Source organism: Carcharodon carcharias, chromosome 17 (genome assembly GCF_017639515.1).
Source record: "Carcharodon carcharias isolate sCarCar2 chromosome 17, sCarCar2.pri, whole genome shotgun sequence".
NCBI lineage: Eukaryota > Metazoa > Chordata > Chondrichthyes > Lamniformes > Lamnidae > Carcharodon > Carcharodon carcharias.
In genome coordinates this window covers 81,349,462-81,375,291 of record NC_054483.1, presented here as the reverse complement: position 1 = coordinate 81,375,291, position 25,830 = coordinate 81,349,462, and the positions used below count along the sequence as shown (strand labels likewise).

Genomic DNA, 25,830 nt, shown 5'->3' with positions numbered 1-25,830 from the left:
ATTCTCACTATTTCCTCCTTGAATGACTCCCACTGCTCTGACACAGTTTTATCTGCATGTAGTCACTCCCAGTCCACTTGGGCAAAACCATTTCTCATCATAGTACAATTAGCCTTTCTCCAGTTTAGAACTTTTATTCAAAAACAGTTCCTCTGACATGTCCTCCTTCTTCCTTAACCAAGGTTTTACACCCACGGTCGTTGACAGGGCCCTCAACCGTGTCCGGCCCATCTCCCGCGCATCCGCCCTCACGCCTTCTCCTCCCTCCCAGAAACATGATAGGGTCCCCCTTGTCCTCACTTATCACCCCACCAGCCTCCGCATTCAAAGGATCATCCTCCGCCATTTCCGCCAACTCCAGCATGATGCCACCACCAAACACATCTTCCCTTCACCCCCCTTATCGGCATTCCGTAGGGATCGCTCCCTCCGGGACACCCTGGTCCACTCCTCCATCACCCCCTACTCCTCAACCCCCTCCTATGGCACCACCCCATGCCCACGCAAAAGATGCAACACCTGCCCCTTCACTTCCTCTCTCCTCACCGTCCAAGGACCCAAACACTCCTTTCAAGTGAAGCAGCATTTCACTTGCATTTCCCCCAACTTAGTCTACTGCATTCGTTGCTTCCAATGTGGTCTCCTCTACATTGGAGAGACCAAACGTAAACTGGGCGACCGCTTTGCAGAACACCTGCGGTCTGTCCGCAAGAATGACCCAAACCTCCCTGTCGCTTGCCATTTTAACACTCCACCCTGCTCTCTTGCCCACATGTCTGTCCTTGGCTTGCTGCATTGTTCCAGTGAAGCCCAACGCAAACTGGAGGAACAACACTTCATCTTCCGACTAGGGACTTTACAGCCTTCTGGACTGAATATTGAATTCAACAACTTTAGGTCGTGAGCTCCATCCCCCATCCCCACCCCCTTTCTGTTTCCCCCTTCCTTTTTTTTTCCAATAAATTATAAAGATTTTCCTTTTCCCACCTATTTCCATTATTTAAAAAAAAAACTAAAAAAAAAAAACCCCACTAGAGCTATACCTTGAGTGCCCTACCATCCATTCTTAATTAGCACATTCGTTTAGATAATATCACCAACTTTAACTTTAACACCTATGTGTTCTATTGTACTATTGTCGTTGACATCTTTTGATGATCTGCTTCTATCACTGCTTGTTTGTCCCTACAACCACACCCCCACCCCACCCCCACCACCTCTCTCTCTCTCTCTCTCTCTATCTCTCCGCCCCCCACACACACACCTTAAACCAGCTTATATTTCAACTCTTTCTTGGACTCGAACTCAAGTTCTGTCGAAGGGTCATGAGGACTCGAAACGTCAACTCTTTTCTTCTCCGCCGATGCTGCCAGACCTGCTGAGTTTTTCCAGGTAATTCTGTTTTTGTTTTAGAACTTTTATTCCCAGTCCAACCTTATCCTTTTCCATAACTATCCTAAATCTAACTGAGTTATGGTCATTATCTCCAAAATGCTCCCCTACTGATACGCCTTCCACCTGCCCAGGCTCATTTCCGAATATTAAGTCCAGAACTTGCTGGGCTTTCTACGTACTGGCTAAAAATGTTCTCCTGGATGAAACTTAAGAATTTTGCTCCCTCCATACCTTGCACACTAAAACTATTCCAGTTAATATTTGGGAGTTAAAATCCCCTGCTATTACTGCCTTATTATTCTGACACTTCTCTGAAATTTGATTACATATTTGATCCTCTATCTCTCCCTGACTCTTTGGGAGCCTATAGTACATACCCAGCAGTGTGTTTGCCTTTTTTTGTGACATTTACTTTACCCATATAGCCTCATTTGATGATCCTTCCAAGATATCATCCCTCCTCACTGCTATAATTGATTCCTTGATCAATATTGCGATCTCCCCCGCCCTTCTATCTGCCTCTATCTCACCTGAATACCCTATAACCAGGAACGTTGATCTGCCAATCCTGCCCTTTTGGCCAAATTTCAGTCATAGCTATGATATCATACTCCCACGTGCCTTTCTGTGCCCTCAGCTCGTCTGTCTTATTCCTCAGGCTCCTTGCATTAAAATATATTCCTTTTAGCCTTGCTAAACTCACTCCTTTCCTATGTAGCCTATGTTTCCTCTGCCTTCCAGACTCACTTACTAGTGTTTTAGCTCTTCTCATCTTCTCCTCCCTCTGAACCACTTTTCAGGATCCCATCCCCTGCCAATTTAGTTTAACTCGACCCCAAAGGCAATAGCAAACCTCGTTCCAAAAAGTATTGAGGTAACTTTGGAGTCCGTTCAATGTCACTGCCTTGACTGCACTATGGGGTGTTGAGGACCAACCATCACGAGCCTCTAACTGGAGAGTCCTACAAATCTCAGTCCTGGATGCCCTTAGCGTTGCTGTGAAACTGTGATCTGTCATTTTGGACACCCCAGCCAGGTTAAACATCATTCCTGCATTGATCCTGCAGAGCCCTGTGAGAGCTCTTGATGCAACACATACAGAGCCTCTCAGTTCTCTGCATGGTCCAGCAGACAGGCTCATTCTACTCATTCTCACCTCATGGGACAATATCTCGGTCCTTTAATGATGTTCAGTACACTTTGGTTGCAATCACTTTATGCAAGGTCTATTCCTACCCTTGATAAAGAGATGAGCAGGCCTAACAATTCTCCATGTAAGGTCTCACAAAGGCTGCAGTCAACTGCACACACATCTCTTTAATCCTACACGCAATCTCTCATGCAGTCGAGGCTAACTTACCCGTTGCCAACTATATTTGAACAGAGACAGCCAGGAACAATTGGACATGCACACTTCATCGTTCTCCTAACATGTAGGGAAGCCTCTGGTTTTCTATTCAGACCATAGTGGAGAGGTTCACTCTTTTAACCCTCAAACTGACTCTACAGTGTTCCTTGCCACTCTCACAGCCTGTTTAACTCCCCTTGAGGACTCTTTGCATCCACCTCACATTTCACATCGGGGCAACAGCAGCAGGAGATACAATGACTTCGCTGCACACTTGATGCAGGCATCATTCTCGGAACTCAGAACATGGAGTGTTGCAAATGATGGATTGCTTTAGACATGCCCTGGCTGTGCATACTCAAATGATGGCCAGTGCTTACACATCCTCACATTGGAATATGATCGCAATGTTGATAAGTATTGTTTGGTAGTACAGAACTTAAGTATTGCTGGATAAAGAGACGTGCTGTCTAAGCTTTTCATTTGCACTGATCAGGACAGATCACAAGATGTCCAACAGGAAAGGAAACAACAATTTATACTGCATGAGAAGAGAGTGCTGATTGGTTAATAACTGGACTCTGGCAGAGGCATTGCCATGGAGAATGCAGCAGGGAACAGTTAACTGCCAAGCTATTGTTCAAATTCAAACTAGGCCAGGCCGACTCTGGTCAAGGTATTGCCATGGAGAATGAACCAGGGAATGGTTGTCCGTCAAGCTTTTGTTTAGTTGAAAAAGGCACAATGTGTGGACACGCTCCTTCTATCTACAAAGGACGAGGCCCTGTGCATGAATATATGTGGCTTCCAGCATGCGTAAGTGAGCCACCCCTGCGAGCATGACTGATAATCTTAAATTGGTTGTCGGTGTAATTCTTAACACATTCAGGATTGTTTAGCAGGTGTTGTCCAATCGTGGATTGACATCTAATGTTGGACACTTTTGAGTTTTGCAAACACAGGCTGGTTGTGTATAGTCAGTACTTTACCTGTTGTGAACAGCCCAAGGTATGTGCTGCTTGATATGACCCGCCAGTTGTTGGGACATACGGCTGACATATCTGGCATCACACTGGCACTGAAATTCATCTACTACATTACTCATTTGTGTGATAGACAGAATGTCTTTTCGGCTTGACAGCAGCATTCTGTTGGTGAAGAATACTACTCGCGTTGCTATGGCTAGCTTCACCTGTTGCTCAAGTTTTTGAAACACCTTATTTTTCCAGGGTAATCTGAGGTAGACTGGGCATGAGAAGAGAGTGCTGATTGGTTGGGCTTTTGATTACATGCTGTTGGTAAGTCCAGCATTCCAAACATCTGCTGCTTATTCAACAATTACTAATTATTAAACACAGTGAATTGATCAGTTTGAGATACATTGTGATGCTTGAGAAGATGTGAAGTCCTCCATTTGTTCTCTTAAGCATTTCATGTACTTGTTAATCCCATTTGAAATTACTTTGAATGTAGATTCCAAATAATTTAATGCACACATGTTGCGCAATGTCAGCATTATCAAAGTTGCTGAGAGGGAGACCTGGAGGCTGTTCGGGTGAACGTAAAAGATTACACTGTTCAAAAAAGAGCATGAAGTTATTTCAGTTTCTTCAGAAGTACTAAAACAATAGATTAGCTATTTATCTCATTGATGTTAATGGAATCTTGCTGTGCCCAGGTTGACTGCTGCACTTGTTCACATAATGATATTAAGTGCTATTCTAAAGTAATTCATTGACCTAGAAGCATTTAAGATATTCCAAGGATGTGAAAGGCACTATATAAATGCAAATTTTTTCTCCTTTTTATTGATATCTAGTTACCTGAAGAATAATACACCACCGATGAATACCACATGCTTGTCAATCATAACCCTGACAGCACAGTGCAAGGTGGGGCTGGGCTCCAGCTTTTCCTGATTGTGAAGAACAGATCAAGAACAAATCCTTGGTGGGAATCCATTTTTTTCCCAATTGACCTTACAATTGATGCAAGCATGCTACAAAAGTAAAAAGGGAAGATTTTAGTTCAGAGGTTATAGTCAACAAAAATATAAAAATGCTTATTTGGACAGAAGTGTGCTGTGCATGTTGGACCTGTGCTAACCTCACCTTATTAAATAAACAAGAACCTATTGATGGAGCACAATAAATGTTGGGCAAGCATTTTGAAGGTTAACAAACTCAAGAGTCCAAGTCCAGTTAACTGGTTAGGTTGCAATCTGATGTATTTTTTACTTTGCTGATGAGCAATTAGATATTCTGTTTAATCCTATAAACCAGAGTTTCCATCTGGATATGTTCACTTATTTCCTCCATGACTCTGCTGTAGCTATCCTTTTGAAGTTATGGGCTTGTGGATTTTCTTCTAGAGGGCCAATGAATTTCCTTTTGACATTTACCTGATTGCAGCAGAGCCTGCAGAATCCAGGTTTTTGTGACGGAGTTGGGCATAAATGTCATTGGGAACTTTCAACAGGAAAACTTAACTGAACATGGACTAGAAGGAAGTGCGCCTGCAGAGCTCAGTGAGTAAATGCCTCAACTAATGTGGAACTGAAGCATATAGACCAAGGTGGAACCTGTAGATATTTGGCATCTGTCTTTACTGTAGAAGTTACAAATAACGTCCTAGAAATAAGTGTGCATCAAGAGATGAAAGTGGTGGTGTGGGGGTGGGGGGAGGGGGGCGGGGGAAGAAACTAAAACAATTACAATCACCAAGGACAGGGTACTGAAAAAAACTATTAGAACTAAAAGCTGACAAGTCCCCAGTTCCTGATGGATTTCAGAGAAGTGGCTGCTGAGATAGTAGCTCCATTGGTTTTACTTTTCCAAAATTTCCAGATTCTGAAAAGGTCGTATAGACTGGAAAATAGCAAATGTAACTCCTCTATTCAAGATAAGAGGGGGACAGAAAACATGAAACTATAGACCAGTTAGCTTAACATCTGTCAGAGGGAAAATTCTGGAATTTATTATTAAGGAGCTTATGGCGGGGCACTTAGAAAATCTCAATGCCATCAGGCAGAGTCAACATGGTTTTGTGAAAAGGAAATTATGTTTGACTAATTTATTAAAGCTCTTTGAGGAAGTAACAAACAACATGGATAAAAATGAATCTGTGGATACGGTGTACTTAAATTTCCAAAAGGCATTTGACACGGTGCTTCATAAAAGGTGACTACACAAGATACGATTACATGATGTAGGGTGGTGTAACATATTAGCATACATAGAGGATTGATCAGCTAACAGGAAACAGAGAGTAGGCTTAAATGGGTCATTTTTGGGTTGGCCAGATGTAACGAGTGGAGTGTCACAGGGATCAGTGCAGTGGGGCTTCAGCTATTTACGTTCAGTCCCGTCATCCAAGTCATTGATATAGATGGTATGGTTGTTAAATTTGCTGATGACATGAAGGTAGGTAGGAAAGTAAGTTGTGAAGAGGACATGAGTCTGCAAAGGGATATGGATAGGTTAAGTGAGTGGGCAAAAAATTTGGCAGATGGAGTATCAAGTGGAAAAATATGAACTTATCCACTTTGGCAGGAAGAATAAAAAAGCAGCCTATTATTTAATTAGAGAGAAATTGCAGAGCTCCAAGGTACAGAGGGACCTGGGTGTCCTGGTACATGAATCACAAGAAGTTAGTTTGCAGCTCCAGCAAGTCATTAGGAAGGTAAATGGAATGTTGTAATTTATTGCAAGGGGAATGGAATATAAAAGTAGGGATGTTGTTTTGCTGCAGTTGAACGGGACATTGATGGGACCATATCTAGAGTACAGTGTAAAGTTGTGGTCTCCTTATTTAAGAAATGACATTAATTACATTAGAAGCAGTTCAGAGAAGGTTCACTCAGTTGATTCCTGGAATGATGGGGTTATCCTATGAGGAAAGGTTGGACAGTTTGGACCTGTATCTATTAGAGTTTAGAAGAATGAGAGGTGATCTTGTTGAAACATATAAGATCCTGAGGGGACTTGACATGGTGGATGCTGAGAGGATGCTTTCCCTTGAAGGAGAGACTAAAACTAGGGGGCACAGTTTAAAAAATAAGGGGTCTTCCATTTAAAAAGGAGATGAGGAGAAATGTTTTCTCTGAGGGTCATGAGTCAGGGGAGCTCTGTTCCCCAGAGAGTGGTGGAGGCAGCGTCATTGAATATTTTTAAAACTGAGTTAGATAGATTTTTGATTGACAAGGGAGTCAACTAATTTATTAGAGCTCTTTGAGGAAATAACAAGTAACATGGATAAAGGTGAACCTGTGGTTACGATGTACGTAAATTTCCAGAGGGCATTTGACATGGTGTCACATAAAAGGTGACTATACAAGATAAGATTACATGGTGGAGGGGGGTGGTAACATACTAGCATACATAGAGGATTAATTAGGTAACACAGAACAGAGAGTAGGCTTAAATGGGTCATTTTTAGGTTGGCAAAATGTAACGAGTGGAGTGCCACAGGGATCAGTGTAGTGCAGTGGAACCCCAGCTCCAGGTTACCAGGGAGCGGAAGGAAAGTGGAGTTGAGGCCACAAGCAGCTCAGCTATGTTTACTGTGGATCGGTGGAGCAGGTTCGAGGGGCTGAATGGCCTACTCCTGCTCCTAATTCATATGTTCCTATGTTCGTATGATTGTAATCCAGTGACCCCAACAGGAAATAAAATGGATTTATGGATGTAATTTCAGGATAAGATCAAGTTCAGCTATAGTGTCCCTCTGTTATGAAATTACCTGCTAATGTATGTTGTTCAAGCTATGTGAATTGGGAGATTGTGCGGGCTCCTCTTGACACTCTATTCCAACATGTGCTACCATTCATGAGAAAAAGGAAGAATTTTGCAGAGAAAATATAATCAAAATCATCCTTTGCCTTAAAACCTTGAGGATTCAAACACTAATTGGGAGCTCTTGTTCAGATTTAATATGGCTGAATGTTACTTCTACATTATTTTTCTCAGTTATTATTTCAAAGTTATAATAATTTAAAAATTCATTCTCAGGATATGTGTTGCTGTCAAGGCTAGTAGTTATTTCCCATTTCTAATTGCCCTAAAAAAGTGGGCCATCCTCTCTTTGGTGCAGTTGAGTGGCTTGTAACTGCCCCGAGAAGTGGCCTAACAAAACATTGGGGTTGGAATAGGGCTAGAATCATGTACAGGTCAGACTAGGTAAGAGCAGCATGTCTCCTTCGCAAAGCACCTTGGTGAACCAATTGGGTTTTTATTATAAGCCCACAGCTTTATTATGGTCACTTTTACTGATATCCGCATTTTATTTTCAGATTTAAACTGAATTCAGACTCTCATGCCACAGCAGTATTTGAACTCCCATTTGCTGGATTTTGGTCCAGAGTCTCTGGATTGCTAGTCCAGTAACATAACCACTGCACTAGTGTACCCTACAATTGAACTTCTGTCTCTTTGTGCCTGCCCATATCTAGTTCACGTTTTATTTCTACAAAATTAGAGTCAATTAGAACCTGGGATCTTCAAATTTAATCCATTTTGAGCTATTGTAGGGGATAACTTCTAACCCGAACAAGTAGTGTAAACCAAAAATTCATTAGTTAAAATTTAACCCATGGGGTACATTAATATTTGAGTACACTTTGAATAACGTTGTGTTACAGTAATTGCAAAGTTTCTAGACTGTAATTTAGAATGGAGCTAAGAAATGCAAGAACAGAGGGGATTGTGTATGGGAACAGTCCTCCTAAGCTAATTCACCAAACTTGTTACAAGCATGACGATATGACAATTTAAGTAAAGTTTGAAAACTAATGCCTCTAAAGCAAAAAAGGTTCAAACAGGTATTTTCTTAAACTGTAGAAGTGATGTTTTATTATATGCCTATACCTGGAAATTATTAGGTGTTGTGCCTGTTTTCCAGGTGAAAAACAGCCATCTAAGTTTACATTATGATAAGTGGCATTTGCATGCAGATTCTGTGGCAAAAATGTGCTCTATGAAATGTTACAACGCCTATGGGGAAATCATTAACTAAAATAGCCACATTTACAGCATTGTTGCATGTGAGCAAGGTTATGTGGTGGCTATGCTACTACACCAGTAAACTAGAGGCCTAGTTTAATACTAAGATAAAAGCAAAAAAGGTGTCAAAGTAGATATGGACCAAGCATTAAAAGAAACTGATTTGTTGCTGTAGCTACTGAGCATTGCAGGTTTAGTTAAAGCAGATATGCACTCAGTAAATGGCAAAATATTGCCAGCATGTAGCAAAGTGAATCATTTTCGATGGCATGCAATTATTCATTAGCTTCTCAGCGGATGGCTTTGTGCCTTTGCCTCTGCAGAAACATTTGTAAAGACAAACATTCTTAATGAAAAAGCTGACTGGGACAGAACTGGTGCAGATAGAGGATTTGATTAAAGTGGCAGGATTTCCTTATTTTGTCTGGCCCAATATTTATCTTGTATTCAAATTTTTTTTTAAAAGGTGGTCCGGTAGAACCATGAAGTGTGTAACATCGCTCCAGGGAATTAGCTTGTTCAGATGCATAGGCCCTATTTCTGCCATTCCTTCAGTTCCTGCTAATGGATTACATTCTATACGCTGTTCTGCTGATTGCCTCTCTGTGCTGGTATAATGTAGAGCTGGGCTACTTTGCAGCCCATCTGTGCACCAATATGGCAAGTTCGTAACTGATGGTATTCCTATCATAGTATATATAACATATCTGGTCCATTTTTATAGCTATAGAACCATCCACAGCAGTTCAGTGTGTAATAATTGATCAATGCATTTGTTTTATGATAGCAATTGGCCTTAAGGTCACAGAATTTGCTTTTTGGTTGTTTTGGAGGCTCGGTAAGTCAAAATATCAGAAGACTGTAACATGTACATTTGGCAAACTGTTAAATGCAGTCAGTTAATTAGTACAGCAAAAATTCCCAGCACATATTTGAGATCTATCTTGGCAGGATCTGATGCAGTAGACATAGTAGATGCCTCTGCTGGACATTTTTAATTTAACATTAACAAGTATTGACAAATTGAAAATAAATCACACTAATCTACTGTCTGATCCTTAAGTTTATTTTTAACTGCAAGGTCTTAAGTCTAGGTGGTTCAGGCATGTTAATGATCTATGGCCACTTTGTTGCTATGCTGTTGTACTTGTTTTAGATAAGATACTCAATTGTCATTCTCATTCAATATGTACGTTTTTTCCATTTCCCCTTCAATCATTAGTTACCTCAGTTCACCTCATGAATTGTCCTTTCAACTGCAAAAGTGCCCAAATGAACTTCAGCCTCTTTGAAACTCCAAACATACGCAAATCAAAAGTACAGTCACTGTGGGAGAACTCAGACATAGTATTAGCTTTTTTTTCCCAGGTATGAATCCTCCCATCTATTGATCTGGCTGAGAACAGATATAATCTGTCATTTATGTGGTTAGCAGATTTGAGTGTTCGCGACCTCTGGGATTCTTAACTACTTACAACAGAACATCTTAACTGCTGGCCATTGTTCAAACTTCCGTTAGTATTTCCTTTTAAAGTAACAATACTTTTTGTCAGCATGTCTGTCTTGGTCTGTGCCAGTTCTGGCACTGTTTTCATTATTGTTACATCCTGTAGGAAATATCTACATTTTCCTCAGTTCTATTCATTGATTCATTTGAATTTGCTACTATTTGGGCATGCTATTTGGGCATGCAGCTGTCAAACTCTAGGCCACTGTACATAAGCAGGGTTTAATCTCAACAACAGAGAATCATAGAAATTTCCATCAGTGGCAATACTCCAGGAAAAAGAACTAGACAGAGTCAAATACTCTAGATCAAATGCCAGCAATACTGACTGTTCCATTAGTTTCTGGCTATTGAGCTGGCGGTCTCGCTGAAGTGGAAAGAGACATTTTAATTCAACAACACTGTAAGTATGTTATTCAAATTAACAATTAATGATAATTTAAACCTTGCATAATTGTCCACATTTTGATGCTTTCTTGACCATATATGACCATTTCCATTGTCAAAAGGATTATGCTCTTCTCTCATTACTCTAATTTTTTTTGAGGCACTCAGATCAATTCTGTTTCTTAGTAAAGCAATGTGTCGTTTCTTTCTACAATATATCGATCCTGATATTTGCTCACTGTGCAGCCAAAGCATTTAGTCAAAGTAAAAACATTGAAAATAAATACCGCACTGATTAAACACACTTTGGCATCTTAGTTGATAGTTTTTTAAATGTGTGTTATTCCTTCATCTCATAAACAGTGAATTATTAGGTTTAATTTGTACTATCATGGTATAGTACCATACAATTTTTGTTTTTTTATTTATTTCCAAAACATTATTTCCATGTTCTTTTAGATAATACTTAAGTGTGTTATTTGTGATGCTGCACCATGTTGGATTATCTTTTGTGATCAACGAAAGGTTTATAAGTAAATTTACTAGCTTCACATCTTAATGACTTCCACTGTGACAGTTTTAAATATTCAAAACTGGTACAGCATAGTTAGTAATACTCAGTTGATATCAACTGTAAATCAGGAAAGCAATCTTATCCAGTGAAGTTAATAGGTTTAGGTGTTTTACTTTAATGCTAAGTGATAGGCTGGAAACACCAGAGTCAACGCTGATATTGCCAGCTGATCATTTGACTGAACTTTTATAGTTTCTCTTAATTGTAAGTTGTAGGCACAAAGGAACCATTTGTTAGGCATTTTTAATATGTAGTTAATGTGTCTGATACTAACCATCCTGCATAGTAAGGTGGAACTTTAGCAGGGGTTGTCATGTGCACAACATTGTCAGCACTTTTCAAGTATTTCAGTATTGTAGTATATCTTGCTGTCAGGAGTACGGCACTGATGCAACTGCGCATTATATAATGAGTTGTGCTGCGGAGCTGCTAGTATCTGCTGTACACTTAGCAGGGGCTTAGACCCACATTGCATATTGTCTAATGACCAATTAGTGATGACTGTCCTGAGTGGTGGTGTGAGGGTTCAGTTAAGGGATGAAGCAGAGTTTCTTTGGGGTCAGATTGGATCTGAGTTGTCATGCCTGGCAATGGAAGATTGGAACAGAGATGATCATTAATGGGCCACTATAATGACAAAATAAAAGCATCAACCTATTTTGTAAACAGTTATAAAACAAAATATAAAAATGATCACCATTGACAGAGAGCTAAATTCCTCACATTTGTAAATGAGTGAATATTTGTGATTATTTTTCAGTTTAAAAATGAATCCTATTTATTTTGTTACTGACTGCATAAACTTAGCTGGGCAGTGCATTGCTCACTGTGCCCATTTGTACCCTAGTGGAGTGAATTCTGTCCCTTTTGTTTCTTCCATGGAGTGTTTGACCTCTGCTGTGCTCTTAAACGCTGCAAATTCCAGATTACGTTCTGGCAATTTTCCCTCGTGAGATGATGAGAGGATTTTCGTCTTATAGTAATGATGTGCACTGAATCTTCACTCAGCATGATTTAGGTTGCTAAATTTGACTTTGCATATAAAATAAATACCACGATTACGTCACTAAACCAATAGGGCACAGGAACATTTCCGCTGTTAGACTGAAAGAATCCTTTTAGTTCTAATTCTTTGCTTATTCAGTTTGAAATTTCTATTTTGTCAACATTCCCACTTGCATGCAATTTGTTTCCAGCTGTATTCACTGGATTAGTATCTCATCAAGATGGATTTGAATTGTGCTGACAGTGAGGGATTTTCAGGGCTTTTTTTACCTCCGTAATTTCCCCTCCCCCTGGCCTATTGCCGGAAAACACAAAGGCCCTCCACTTATAAATACACTTCCTAAAAAATGCAAAAAACACAAATAATTCGGTAGCAAATTGTTCAGTGGTCCAATCAAGCATATGAGTAATGTACAGTCTTGGAATGAGCTCGATTAATGTCACAAAGAGCAAAGGCTTTACTGGTTTAATTTAGTACTTAATCCGTGCGCCCTGCCATACCAGTTGCCCACACAAGCAGTGTCCCAAGCAAGAAAGGATAAATGTGTGGATTAAAGGAAGCTACCCTTTCCATCTGCAAGCAGACACACAAAGAGGACCTTTCATTCGGCCGTTGTGAAATGAGAATTGATAACAAGGTGCGTTGTGTTTTGTTTCTACTGATGTTTCTGTGGATTAATAATTCAAGCAGTACTTTGTAATAGAAACCTCCAGTTGCTTAGTTCTGCAGTCCCAGTGGGGGCTCAGGTGAAACCAGCCTGCTTTGTTTCATGTTTTTGTAACCAGAGGTCCCGCCTCTTTAACTAAGCTGAAGTCATTTTATTCCAATGCCTGTCCCTAGCAAGCATACAACTGTTGGCCGCTCTCAGAGCTGGGACTCTAGTGGATGGTACGAAGACAACTGGGACAACGACAGTGTAGACGAATACCAAAGGTCTCCCAGGAGAAGAAATTCTTTAAACTACTGCGGTGAAATTGTTTGCGACGACCCACATAGCATCAGAGTTCATGGCAACGACTTTACAGGGGAAAATGAACATAATTACGAATGTTACATTTATCCAGACTCTGGGATTGACCGTGGTTACTCCAATCGGTATGATCGCAGACCTGTGAGGAAGAGTTCTGTGCCTGAATTCTCTCATTCCTACGAAAAACAGGCTGTAATGTCTGGACGTAGCTCAGTGCCTCCTCAGGATTACTATTCAGAGCCTGCTTTGGGTGTTAGGCCCTCTGAAGAGGCACGGTTTTATAGGGATCATATGATTAACAGATCACCACAGAATTATGGGATGTCAGGAGGGAGGATGTCATGGGACCACTTGCAAGGGAGGCCTCCTCCACGTCCTGAAATAAACCGTATGTACCATGATCCTTCCGGTAAGCTGATTCTCGATGGACAAAAAATACGTAGTCGAGATCCTTCTCCTGCTAGATATGGTGCTGAAACGCCTCTCCCTCGTTACGGAGCAGAGCCACCATCTCTCACTAATAAGCAGATGTACAGTGACACCACTGGTCGACCACTGGACTCCACAGGTGCCCGACAGGTTGCTCCAACATGTTTAGTTGTGGATCCTGCCACTGGATCTCGATGTGAGAACACTTTGGATAGAATGATGTCTCCTGGCACATTAAACCACGCTCCTAGACAAGGAATGGCAACAAGAATGATGTCTGATTATAGCACACAAAGAGATAGTTTGATTTCAAAGCCAGTTTATGATGGTTATGAGAACACTATGATAGCTCGCGGCCACTTCCCTGCAGGAATACCTGGACATGACAACAAATCTGAATTTTTGGCACTGTTGCGTTCAGAGGGGTTATCTGAAAGTACAATTGCTGCCTTACTGCAACAAGGTTTTGATTCAACAAACTTCCTCGCCATGTTGGAAGAAAATGATATTAAGTCTGTGGCTCCGAATCTGGGTCAGGCACGGTTGCTGTTACGGCTTGTCCAGAGTTGCAAAGCGGACATGCAGTTACGACAAGAGCTGCAAAGCACCAGTGCTCGTACGAGAACACGTTCAAACAGCTTCAGTCACAGGAGTGAACTAATGCGTAACGACTACGGAGTCCAGCCAGGAGTGATCCCTACAATGGATAATTCTGCTGTTCAGCAGCTACCAATGGCACTGCAACCAATGTCACCCAGACTTGCTGAAATGAACCGCCGCCCATCTAGTGCCCCATCCCAACATCTCCTAGAAACAGCTACCTATGGTTCATCTGGGCCTGGAAGACTGGGGAATCATTTTTCAAGCTTCCCAGGCTACAGCAACCCTGTTGGGCTGCAAAATCTGCGATCAGGGCCTATCTATACTGCTCAGTCTGGAATAGCAATGAATACCATACCGGCTACTCCAAATTCAGGTCCCAAAACCGCCTATTCTACCACCTACACTGTACCCATAGAACTAATGACGAGGGAGCGCAGCACGGCTCATTCTCCATTACACAGCCCTCACAGTAGTCCTCAGATTCTCCGAAAGCCAGGAGGACAAATGGAATCTACACTGGTACCCACGAGCTCAGCTTACAGGCTGGCAAATACTGCAAACCAGAAAGTGACCAGACGTACAGGACCACCAATCATTGTCTCCACAATGGCATCACCTGAACCAAGTAATGCATTTTTTTACATTTTAACTTTATGTGTGATATGTGTGCTTGAGAGTTCTACTTAAACGGAGTTATCTGCAATAGTTTTCCTTGTCCCCTGTCAACAGAATCTAAAAATACCCCACAGAGACTGACTGCAAACATTCTTTGCACTTTATAGACTAATATTGTACTATTTTTGTTTTGCTGTTTTTGATGTACAACTTTTCAAAAATTATTAATGCTTTGAAAATCTCTGTGTCCTGATGTCCAAACTCTTGATTATCTGAAATATTTTCTCTGGAGATGTTTAATCGATCAGAGATATTATGCACATCATGATAACATTAAGTTGGTTGCCTTTCTGTTAATGCAATTGCTTGTATCCAGGTAACTAGAAAAGAACCTTGTTCTGATCTTTAGTCACAATATTGATGTATTATACAGTTGGGTCTGTGGAGGAATCGGCGATCATCAAAATTACAGGCGATTTTTCTGTATAATATAAAGTTATATTCTATATGACAACCCTAAGCTACCTAAAGACTGATATCATCTTAACTTTTGGTACATGTCACTCTTTATAATAGAGAGGCAATAGAACACCAATTGTCTCGTTAGTATTCACTTACTGTATTACCTATGAGGTTGCTGTGGTAGATCCTTACACTTCAGAATTGTGGAATGTCTGAAAAGAATTAAAGGATGGATCAATAGTGGGCTATATAGTGAATCATAAAGTCAACATTTGGAAAAATTCTTGATTGTAGAGGATTGAAAGTTGTGTTTCAAATGCTATTTTTGAATCAAATGCATTCTAAAATATATATTGAGTGCATTATATATGAAAATAATGGATAGGGGCATCTAGCAGAACAGTAACTCGTTTAATTCTCCCTCTGAGCTATTTTTATGCACTGGTTAATGCACTCATGTTAAATTCCTGTCTGGCCTTTCTTAATCCACTTAATAACTGTGGTAAAATAGCACAGATAGGAATTTAACTTCAAAGTATTAACCAGCGAAATAAAACTACCATACAGAGAAAACTAACCTGTGTAAGCATATTGATTCCAGTTTTGTGTGGAAGCCATCTTCAACAGATGTTAATCAGGACACCCAAATTTATACTATTTCAGGTTGAACTGTTAAAAAAACAATAAGGCATAGTTACTCATATCACTCCAGGAAATTGATTCTAGGTGAGGTAATTGAAGTGCAAGACTTTGACTCCTGGTACAATATAGGTAGAGCCCATTTTAGCTATTTTGTCATTTGAAAATGAACAGAAAAACAATCACCTCTGATAGAGCTGATGTTATGCAGGTCTGAAAAGTAGCAGAGCACTAGCTGTTGTTGACAATGACACACTGAAGAGGTGATAAGTTGTTACTCTGTCCAGGGTTGAAGCTTTCTCCCAACGGTTTTCTCCATTCGGCATTTGGAGAATTGGAATTCAAATAAGGAAATTATATCAAACACAGACGTGAACACTTCATAGTACTGCACAAGCCAGATGCTGGTATTATGGATCGCACCTGCTTATGTATTACACCAAGATAATATTTCTGTGATTTCTGTGTGATTCTATAGCAGATTTCTGAGCTTCATTTTCCCTAATTATTCCAATTAGTTCCATACTAGTGCTTCCCAAGATGATCTTAAACATAGCTGAGTGTACTTCCAGCCACACCCTTATGGCAATTACACGGCTATCAAATCGGCAATTTTTAAGTTACTGTATTATGCAGATTACATCTCAATAATTATGAAGTGACAAAATTGCAATACTTACCTCATAATATTCATTTGAAAGAATTAAGTAAACTGACAGTTGATGGTGAAACTGACACTTGCCACAAACCTAAAACTTCTATCACTTTCATCATTATAGATAATTGTTTTTAATGGAATTGCATCATTCAGAGGACAGAAGTGATTTCAAGGGTGTAACCCAAAGATATTTATTGATCTTTCAATTTTATTCTCTTATAAAGCTCTTTTTCGACTGATTTTTAAAAAATAAAACTAATAACAATGATAGTGATTAACTGTGGTAACACAGCTGGAGAATTCTCATCAAAAACAAATCCATAGCATAAAGGGCACTTACGCATTGAGGACTGAATTGGGTGGCAGGCGGAAATATACCAGTTGAATGCTAGATTGCCAGTGTCTTTGTATAGGATTGAAGACCAAAAAAGGATGTTGAGCTGTATTGGAACTAATAGAACTGCTGACCTTTGGGAGTGGCAGTGTGCAGTCCTATCACTACACTTATAGCCTATTACATGTAGAGAGGGTTCTGTTGATCCAGGAAAAGCATTACCTAAAAAAACAAATTCTCTTCTGATATCACAGGCTGATTGACCTACATTTGCTTGCATCTTATGACTCCATATAGCATTGAATTTAGATCTTTGCAACTACTAGTTCACAGGGCTAAAACTTGATGATGGTTCTGTTTTAATCTTGGAAATGTGTATATAAGTGTCAGTAAGACTCTCCAAATAGCATTGCATCTAATGGAAAAGAAGGACCAAAGCTGGCCAGGAAACGTTTAACGAATACATCCATGCTAATTTATCTCAAGGCTGAAAAATGCTTATGAATCAACTGGATTGCTCCCGTCATAATAATTCCTAGCGATAAGTTATTCGCAATGTGTTCTGGTAATGAAAAAGAATTGTTATTCTGATTTGATAAATAAGCTACAAATATATATCACTGCATTATGAATTCAAATCAATCATTTTGAATGGAATAGAGGTTTGCCTAACCTTTTTCTGTAGTTATTAATAACTATTTTCAATATCATTTAACATATGAGAATTACTGAAGAAGTAAGGAGGGTTGAGAATGAGATCAGTTGTGTGTCAGTTTTTTGGTGAGTGGACATGAAATTGCTACACCTCATAGGAGTTACTCTGGCAGTAGTTGTGTGAACATCTATTTAATTGGACAGTATAGATCAGATTATCCAGCAAAATATTTAGATCCGCAGTTCTTGTAATCTGTTTGGATGACCTTCACTACAAGCATAAGCCATTAGAAAGACTTGGTTAAGTTGTTGTAATGTACAGCGTGGGCATAGCAGGTTGAGTTGTTCGAAGGTATTTTTGTTACATGGCTCAGGGGAGCAAAAATGGTAGATTATTCAGTTTTCAGGTGAGCTAAGAACATCTTTCCAAGCGATTGAGGGAGAAAACTCTGCACCTGGCCAGGCTAGTTAAGTTGGTAGTACATATTACCCTTAAGCCCAGATTTTCATGCCTCTTTAAGCTTCTCATAGCTGTATAAACGGCTCTAGAACTGAAAACATTGAAACTTTTGAAACAGGCTAAACAGAAGGCCGTTGAGCCATCCTTTGGTTATGCAGCTTTGAGATAGAATCCTATTATGAATACTTGTCTGAGCTCCAAGCCCCGTTAATGGAGTCAGCTCTGTAGGAATTGTTTATACAGCTGTGAACGGGACTGTGTGCTTTGTTTGATAGGCTTATGAACTGTTAAATGGATTATGTGTCATTGAAGTGGTTTTTGAATGTCTGTTTATCTTGACAGCTTCATGAGCACTTATTAGGTTTAAGTCATTTTTCAAGAGGAGTTTGAGCAGATGTTTGTTTACCTGATAGTTTCATGAGTATTTCTAATGTTATTATAGGGCTCAAGAGTTCTGCCCATAGTGGATACTGGGCGAGTGATGATGGAGGTGCTTGGAGGATTGTGAGGGAGCATGGGAGATATGAAGGGGTTTGAAGAAAGTATGGGGGGAGAGATATGGGTGAGGGGTGTGGGATGTTGAGGGGTGAAGGCTAAGGGATCTTCCTGTCATTTGCAATATTGGGAAGATGTCCCAGTAATCCGAGGCATTCCAGTCTTGGCATACGTCTTCCTCTGTTCCCTTCTCAGGACTGCTTCCAGAGGTGGTCGCTCTGACTCAGTCCGCCACCCCACAATGAGCAAAGTATAGATGGGCATTGCCGGGCAGGAAGCGGGACATGAGTTTGGGAAATGGCGTGACTTATAATTCCCGCCTCGAGGTTGCAAATCTGGGTTTTAATCTCTGGGTTGTGGAGTTGAGCCCCCAGGTGCACAATTGTGGCTTCAGTTTTCATTGGTTTCTTGCTACTGTTAGATCCACGGAGGGAAATAAGTTAAATTAAAAAGCCCAAGAGTGGAGAAGAAGGACTCTGAAATTGACTGTGGAAATTAAGCAGAGTTAACTATCTCTGAAAGATGGAAGGGTAATCCAGCAAGATTTTTTTAAGAGCAGTTTGGCAGTGCACGCAAGCTTTTAAATAATGTGCCCATATGTTGTCTTATGTTTATAAGAGAACTTTCCGACCCACCTGTCGAATATGGTGTGGTAGGAAGTGCCAGTTTCTTGCACTCTGAATATACTCTGAGCAATTATTTCATCTTAGGTCAGAAAATCAATTTGTATTTAAAAACTAAAACATTTGTTATGTAAAACGTGAAAACCTCTATACTTCTGAGTTGTGATTACTGCTGACAGCTAGCTGTCCTCCAATGTTAGAATGAAGTGTGTTGATGATTCCGTTGCTGTCAATCTTTGAACAACAATGTGGAGAATTTTCAGGGGACTTTTGCCGTTGATGACTATGTGATTTAACTGATCATCAATAATAGCCAAGTGGGTTAGATTTTCCTCGGTTAAAACCTCAGGGAGCCTGCCAGCAGATCCCACCCACTACCTGCCCAGTAGCCTGGCGGTCCACCTTGAAGCTCTGTCTCTTTACCATTTGGCTGGTGAGCTGTAAGTGGAAAAATTATGCCAGGGGGCCACCATATTGGGTAGCCTGGCTGGCAGGCAAGTCACCCAAGTTTTTGCCGGGAAATTAAGGCTAAAGTTGACCCCAATATTTCTTGCAAAGACAAAAACTCCCTTCTCTTGCCTCAAAATCTCCCTTTTTTGCTTAGAGGCTTATTGAGGCTGAATCATCCTTAAGATTGTTGTATTGATGCCTGCCAAGTGCCTGGCAGGTTGTATCATTGGAATCATTTGTCCTTGGGCTCCTATCAATTTATAAGTCAAACTGGTTGGGAGTGACCGTTAACACAAGAACCCTTTGTGTACGCTAGGAAATCACCTGCTGCACATTCTACCGTTGATGGAGCAAATCCGCTTATCTGAAGGGTGGAGGCTTTAAAGAGTCAAAGATTTTTTAAAAAATTATCTGAAACTTTTATTATGTGATTTATGGAACTCCATAATATAATAAGCTATAAAAAGTTTCCTAGGAAAGCCGAGCCTTTGTTTTGAGGGTGTTTTCTTTCAGCTTCCTGATGATTTGTAAAACTAAATAATGTTGATCTCGTAGTTCTGGTATATGAGAGAGATTTCGCACTGGAATAAAGACTCTGCTGGTTGTCAAGTTCTTCATCTCATTTCCTGGCTGTTTCAAGTTTCCAGTTTTGCCTCCTCTCCCCAACCCCCACCCCACCATCCCTCATCGATCTGTTTATTTTTGATCTGATAATATAATCATTTCCTGTCCCTTGACATAGATTCTTTGTGGGTGTGCATTTTATATTATTGTCGTCTTATTACAGCAGTCAGTAGCAAGAATTTCCTGGTCAAAGACAACTTAATCAGAACCTCCAGAAAAATGCAGTAATTATAAGCGCCATCAAAAAGGAATATAGGAAAAGGAAGGGCCATTCAGTTCCTTGAGCCTGACCCACTAGCCATGTAGACCATGGGTGATCCGAACCCCTGCTCCATATGCCTGGCTTTGCTTCATATCCTATCATACCCTTATCTAACAAATGTTCAATATCAGATAGAATAGAATATTCTAGTTAGAATATTCAACTGACTAGCCTCAACAGCTTTTTGAGGGAGGGAGTTTCAGATTTCCACCACCCTTTGATGTCAGGAAGAACTTCCTTCACACATTCTTGAATGGCCTTGTCCTAATTTTGTCATTGCCCTTGTTCTATACACCCACACCAGAGGCTGTAGTTTTGACTGCCCTCCTTAGGCGCGTGACTCACCTCCTGACTCCCCAAAGCCCACCCACCATCTGCAAAGCACAAGTCAAGAGTGTGATGGAATATTCTCCATTTGCCTGGATGAGTGCAGCTCCAACAACACTCAGGAAACTTGAAACCATCCAGGTCAAAGCAGTCCACTTGACTGGCACCTCATCTACCACCTCCAACATTCACTCCCTCTGCCACTGGTGCACAATGGTGGCAGTGCGTACCATCTGCAAGATGCTCTGCAGCAACTACCAAGGTTCCTTCGACAGCACCTTCCAAATATGTGAACTCTACCACCTAGAAGGACAAGGGCAGCAGATACATGGGAACACCGCCACCTCCAAGTTCCCGTCCAAACCACACACCACTTTGACTTGGAAATATATCGCCTTCGCTATTGCTGGGTCAAAATCCTGGAACTCCCTCCCAAAGAGCACGGGGGGCGGTGTACCTACACCACATGGACTACACCACCTTCTCAAGGACAATTAGGGATAGGCAATAAAAATGCTGACCTAGCGTGTGATGCCCATGTCCCGTGAACGAATTTAAAAAAATGAAACCCTTTAATTATCTTAAATTCCTCAATTGGATCCTTCTTAAACTTTAATACTCTTCATTTCAGTGATTCCATTACAATATGGTTTATCTTGAATAAGTTTCAGAGAAAATTATGCTGGATTGCAGCTCCATTTTTTTTGTAGTAGAAGGAGGGAAAGTAGGTCAATGGAGAAACATTACTTAATAGATTATACTAGATTATCACATAAATCTTGTTTCTGGTCATAACATTGGAATGTAGGAACAGGAGTAGGCCATTGAGCCTATTTCATCACACATTGGGATCATGGCTGATGTGAATCCTAATGTCATTCATTTGCCTTGGCTCCATATCTCCTAATACCCTTTACTTAAACATAAATCTATCAATCTCAAATTTAAAATTATTAATTGAACCAGTATCTACTGCTATTTGTGGGAGAGTACACCACTCTTCGCATGAAGCAGTGTTTCCTAACTTCTCTCCTGAATGGCCTGGCTCTGATTTTAAGATGATATCCCCTTGCCCCAGAAGCAGACAAAATTTCTCACCATCCACCTGATCAATGCCATTCTAAATCCTAAAATCTCAATCTGATCACCCAGTTACTTTCTATATTCCAGGGAATACAGAATGCAAAACTAGTTTATGTAATCTCTTGGCACAATCCAACCCTTGGAGCCCTGGTAACATTCTGATGAATCTGTGCTGCATTCCTTCCAAGACCAGTATATCTTTTCTACGTTGTCCAGACTCTATGCAGTACGAAGATGTGACCTAATCAAGTCATTGCACAGATGTAGCAAAGCTTTCTCCCCTTTATATTCTGACCTTCTCGATATAAAGGCTAACATTCCATTTGCCTTTTTGATCATTTTTGTACCTGACCACTACATTTTAGTGACCTGTGTTTGACCCCTAAATCTCTTTTGGAATTTATTTGTGGGAGTGTCACTGACTAGGCCAGCATTTATTGTCCATCCCTCACTGCTCATGAGATGCTGGTGGTGAGCTGCCTTTTTGAACCACTGTGGTCGATGTGGTGTAGGGTACACCCACAGTGCTGTTAGGGAGGGAGTTCCAGGATTTTGACCCAGCGACAGTGAAGGAATGGCAATATAGTTCCAAGTCAGGGTGGTGAATGGATTGGAGGGGAGGTCTATTTAGACCTCCTTTGTTCCTAGTATTTCACCTTTTAAATAATACGTGGATCTATATTTGTTTTGGTTCAAAATGAATGACCTTACACTTAACCCGCATTAAAACCCATCTGTCACAGTTTTGCCCACTCACTTAATCTATTACTGTCTCTTTGTTGTTTTATGCTCCTGTCATCACTACTTAGCATGTCATTGACAAACACAGAAATATGGCTCTCTAATGTGTTAACTAAGTCATTAATAAATATAGTTGAGGCCCCATTACAGATTCTTGTGGGACACTGGTCATTTGCTTCTTGCTTAAGTACATACTCGTTATCCCAATGTTCTGCCTTTTATCACTGAACTAAAATCCTAACCAGGTCAGCAATTCTCAAAGTGTCAAGTCCTATGTAGTTCTGAGGTTTTGATGGTAAGGTGCTCTCAACAACTTTCTTTTATATGGTGACTTTATTATTGGAAAACATCCCAAGATGTTTCACATGACTGTAATCAAACTGAACCCCACTGAGTCCTGGTATCAAGTCCTACTCCCCTATCACCCCAGTACTCGCTTACATTACCCAATTACTCAAGGCCTCAATTTAAAAATTCTCATCTTTGTGCTCAAGTCCCTTTGCGGATTTGCCTCTCCTGGTCTCCAGCCCAACAATCCCTTCCAAATGTCTTTTGAGCCTAGCCCTCAGTTCCTTTGTCTCACCATATATGGCCATGTTTTCAGTTATCGGAGCCCGGCACATGAGTGCAAAGGGCAATTCTGAAACGTTTTCAACCATCTTAGCCAGAATTGCCATTCCATTGTGGCTTCCTCCTAATGCCTTCACCATCATCAAATGCCAGTTTTCAGCCCATTTGATTCATTCTACGTGAGAAATGGTTGAGCGCACTGGATGAAGCAAGAGCTATGGACCCTGACAACAACATTGTGATAGCGCACGAGACTTGTGCTCCGGTACAGCTACAACACTGGTATCTACCCAGCAATGTAGAAAATTGCCCAATTATATCCTTTCTATAAAAAGACAGACAAATCCAATCCGGCCAATTGCCCCATCAATCTACTATCAATCATCAATGATGATGGAAGGTGTTGTAAGTGCAATAAAGCAGCACTTCCTGACCAATAACCTGCTCACCAGTGCTCAGTTTGGGTTCCACCCATACCATTTGTCATTGGACCTCTTTTGTCCAAACATGGACAAAAAAGCTGTTTTCTAGAGGCGAAGTGATAGTGACTTCCCTTGACATCAAGGCAGCACTTGACCAAAGGAAACCTAACAAAATTGAAGTCATTGGGAATCATGTGGAAAACTCTCCACTAGCTAGAGTCATACCTCGCAGACATGAAGATTGTTATAGTTATTGGAGGTCAATTATCTCAGCCCCAGGTTATTGTTGCGAGTTTTCATCAGGGCAGTATCCTAGGCCCAATTGTCTTTACCTACTTCATCAGCTGATCTTCCCTCCATCATAAGGTCAAAAGTGGGGATGTTCACTGGTGATTGCAGAACCATTCACAACTCCTCAGATACTGAAGCCGCCCATACCCCCACACTGCAAGCCCTGAACAACATCCTTGGACAGCAGGACTAATAAGTGACAAAAACACATTTGTACCACACAAGTGCCAGAAATTACCACTTCAACAACAGAGTGTAACCACCTCTACCTAACAGTTAATGGCATTGCCATCGCTTAATTCCCCAGCATCTACATCCTGGTGATCAATATTGATCAGAACTGAAGTGGACCAGCCACATAAGTACTGTGGCTACAAGAGCAGGTTGAAGGCTGGGTATTCTGTGGCAAGTAGCTCACCTTCTAACTCTCCAAACTAACTTTCCACTGTCTACAAAGCACAAATTAGAAGTGTAATGTAGTGCTCTCCACTTGCTAGGATGAGTGCTGTTTCAGCAACACTCGAGAATTCAACAACACTTAGCCATCCAGGACAAAGTAACCCACATTAAACATTCACTATGCACTCCTGGTGCAACCTGGCTGTCATATATACAGTGTTCCCGTTGGTCATGAAAAACCTGAAAAGTCATGAAATTTCATAAAGACAGGGATGAGACTTTTGTGACTTGGGCGGAATTCCAACCTTTTTCCGATGTCCACTTCTCTCTCTCTCTGTAATTGTTTGTTTTTCTTTGCATGTTCGGAATCCAGTACAGGTTTGGATCTCATCTATTGCCATCACTGATTGGCTGCTTTGGAGACTGCCAAAATAACAGCAGTCATTAGTCGAGTAGTACACGCCAGATTCCCCATTCCCTTTTTTTTGGCTTGCCTCATGGACGAGAGTTGTGTTTGTTGATGTCAGTTGCAGGTCTTTTTTGCTGTTGTGGAGGCGTAAGATTCAATGGGCACTTCCTTCAGAACTGGAGCATAGGAAACAAGGTAAGGCAGAGCAGGAACAAGCACTTGGTGGAAGACACCATATCGAAAATGATGCATGTATGTAGCCGAGACCCACTTGTCCTGATCTTTCGTATGAGACCCACTGAAAGTTTCTTGGAAAAGTCATGGCTGTTTTTTTACTAAAGGTTTAGGAACCCTGTATTTACTATCTACAAGGTGTACTGTAGCAACTTGCCAAGCCTTCTTTGGCTGCACCTTCCAAACCCACCACCTAGAATGACAAAGGCAGGTGCATGGGAACACCACCACCTCCAAGTCACATGCTATCCTGACTTGGAAATATATTGCTGTTCTTTTATTGTCACTGGGTCAAAATCCTGGAACTCCCTACCTTACAACACCATGAGAGGACCTTCACCAAATGGACTGCCGTGGTTCAGAAAGGCATCTCACCACTACGTTGTCAATGGGGAGTTGGGAAGGGCCATGCGCACCATGCCAGTGACACCCACATCCCATGATGTCCACGTTGTGGGCTTCAGGTAAGGACAAGCTGAGATTTGGCTATTTCACACCAACCCCCCACCTCCCATAATTGAATAATCTCCCAATACCTGACACACAGGTAGATAGTGCACACTGCAACAAGATATTATGGTTAGCTGATACTGATGGCTTCAGGAGAAGGAAGAATGTAGTGGAGAAAACTGGCAGGAGAAAAACTGGTTGAAAGGCAAAGGAACAGACAAAAACCACAGGAATAAAAGAAAGCAAGTGCAAAAACTACTTCTGCAAACCTGAAGCTAATGAGTGAAAACAAAACCTCAGAAAAACACAGCCAAAGGGACAAAATATGTAATGGTCCCAATATTACATAGTAACAATTATAACAACAAATATATACAAAACACCTGCAAGATTCTGTCAACAAATGAAAA

General features: G+C 40.9%; 1 protein-coding gene across 9 annotated transcripts in view; it reads left to right on the top strand.

Annotated features, from left to right (window-relative positions):
• LOC121290130 (C-terminal-binding protein 2) overlaps positions 1-25,830 on the top strand; it is a 321,857-nt gene that overhangs the window by 157,034 nt on the left and 138,993 nt on the right. For 4 of the 9 annotated variants that reach the window (XM_041210333.1, XM_041210332.1, XM_041210334.1 and 1 more), the window contains exon 1: positions 13,043-14,843. The exons of the other annotated variants lie outside the window; for them this stretch is intronic. In XM_041210333.1, the coding sequence (XP_041066267.1) occupies positions 13,043-14,843 (1,801 nt within the window). Of the gene's footprint in view, positions 1-13,042; positions 14,844-25,830 lie in introns of those variants that run through there. 9 annotated transcript variants of the gene reach the window in all.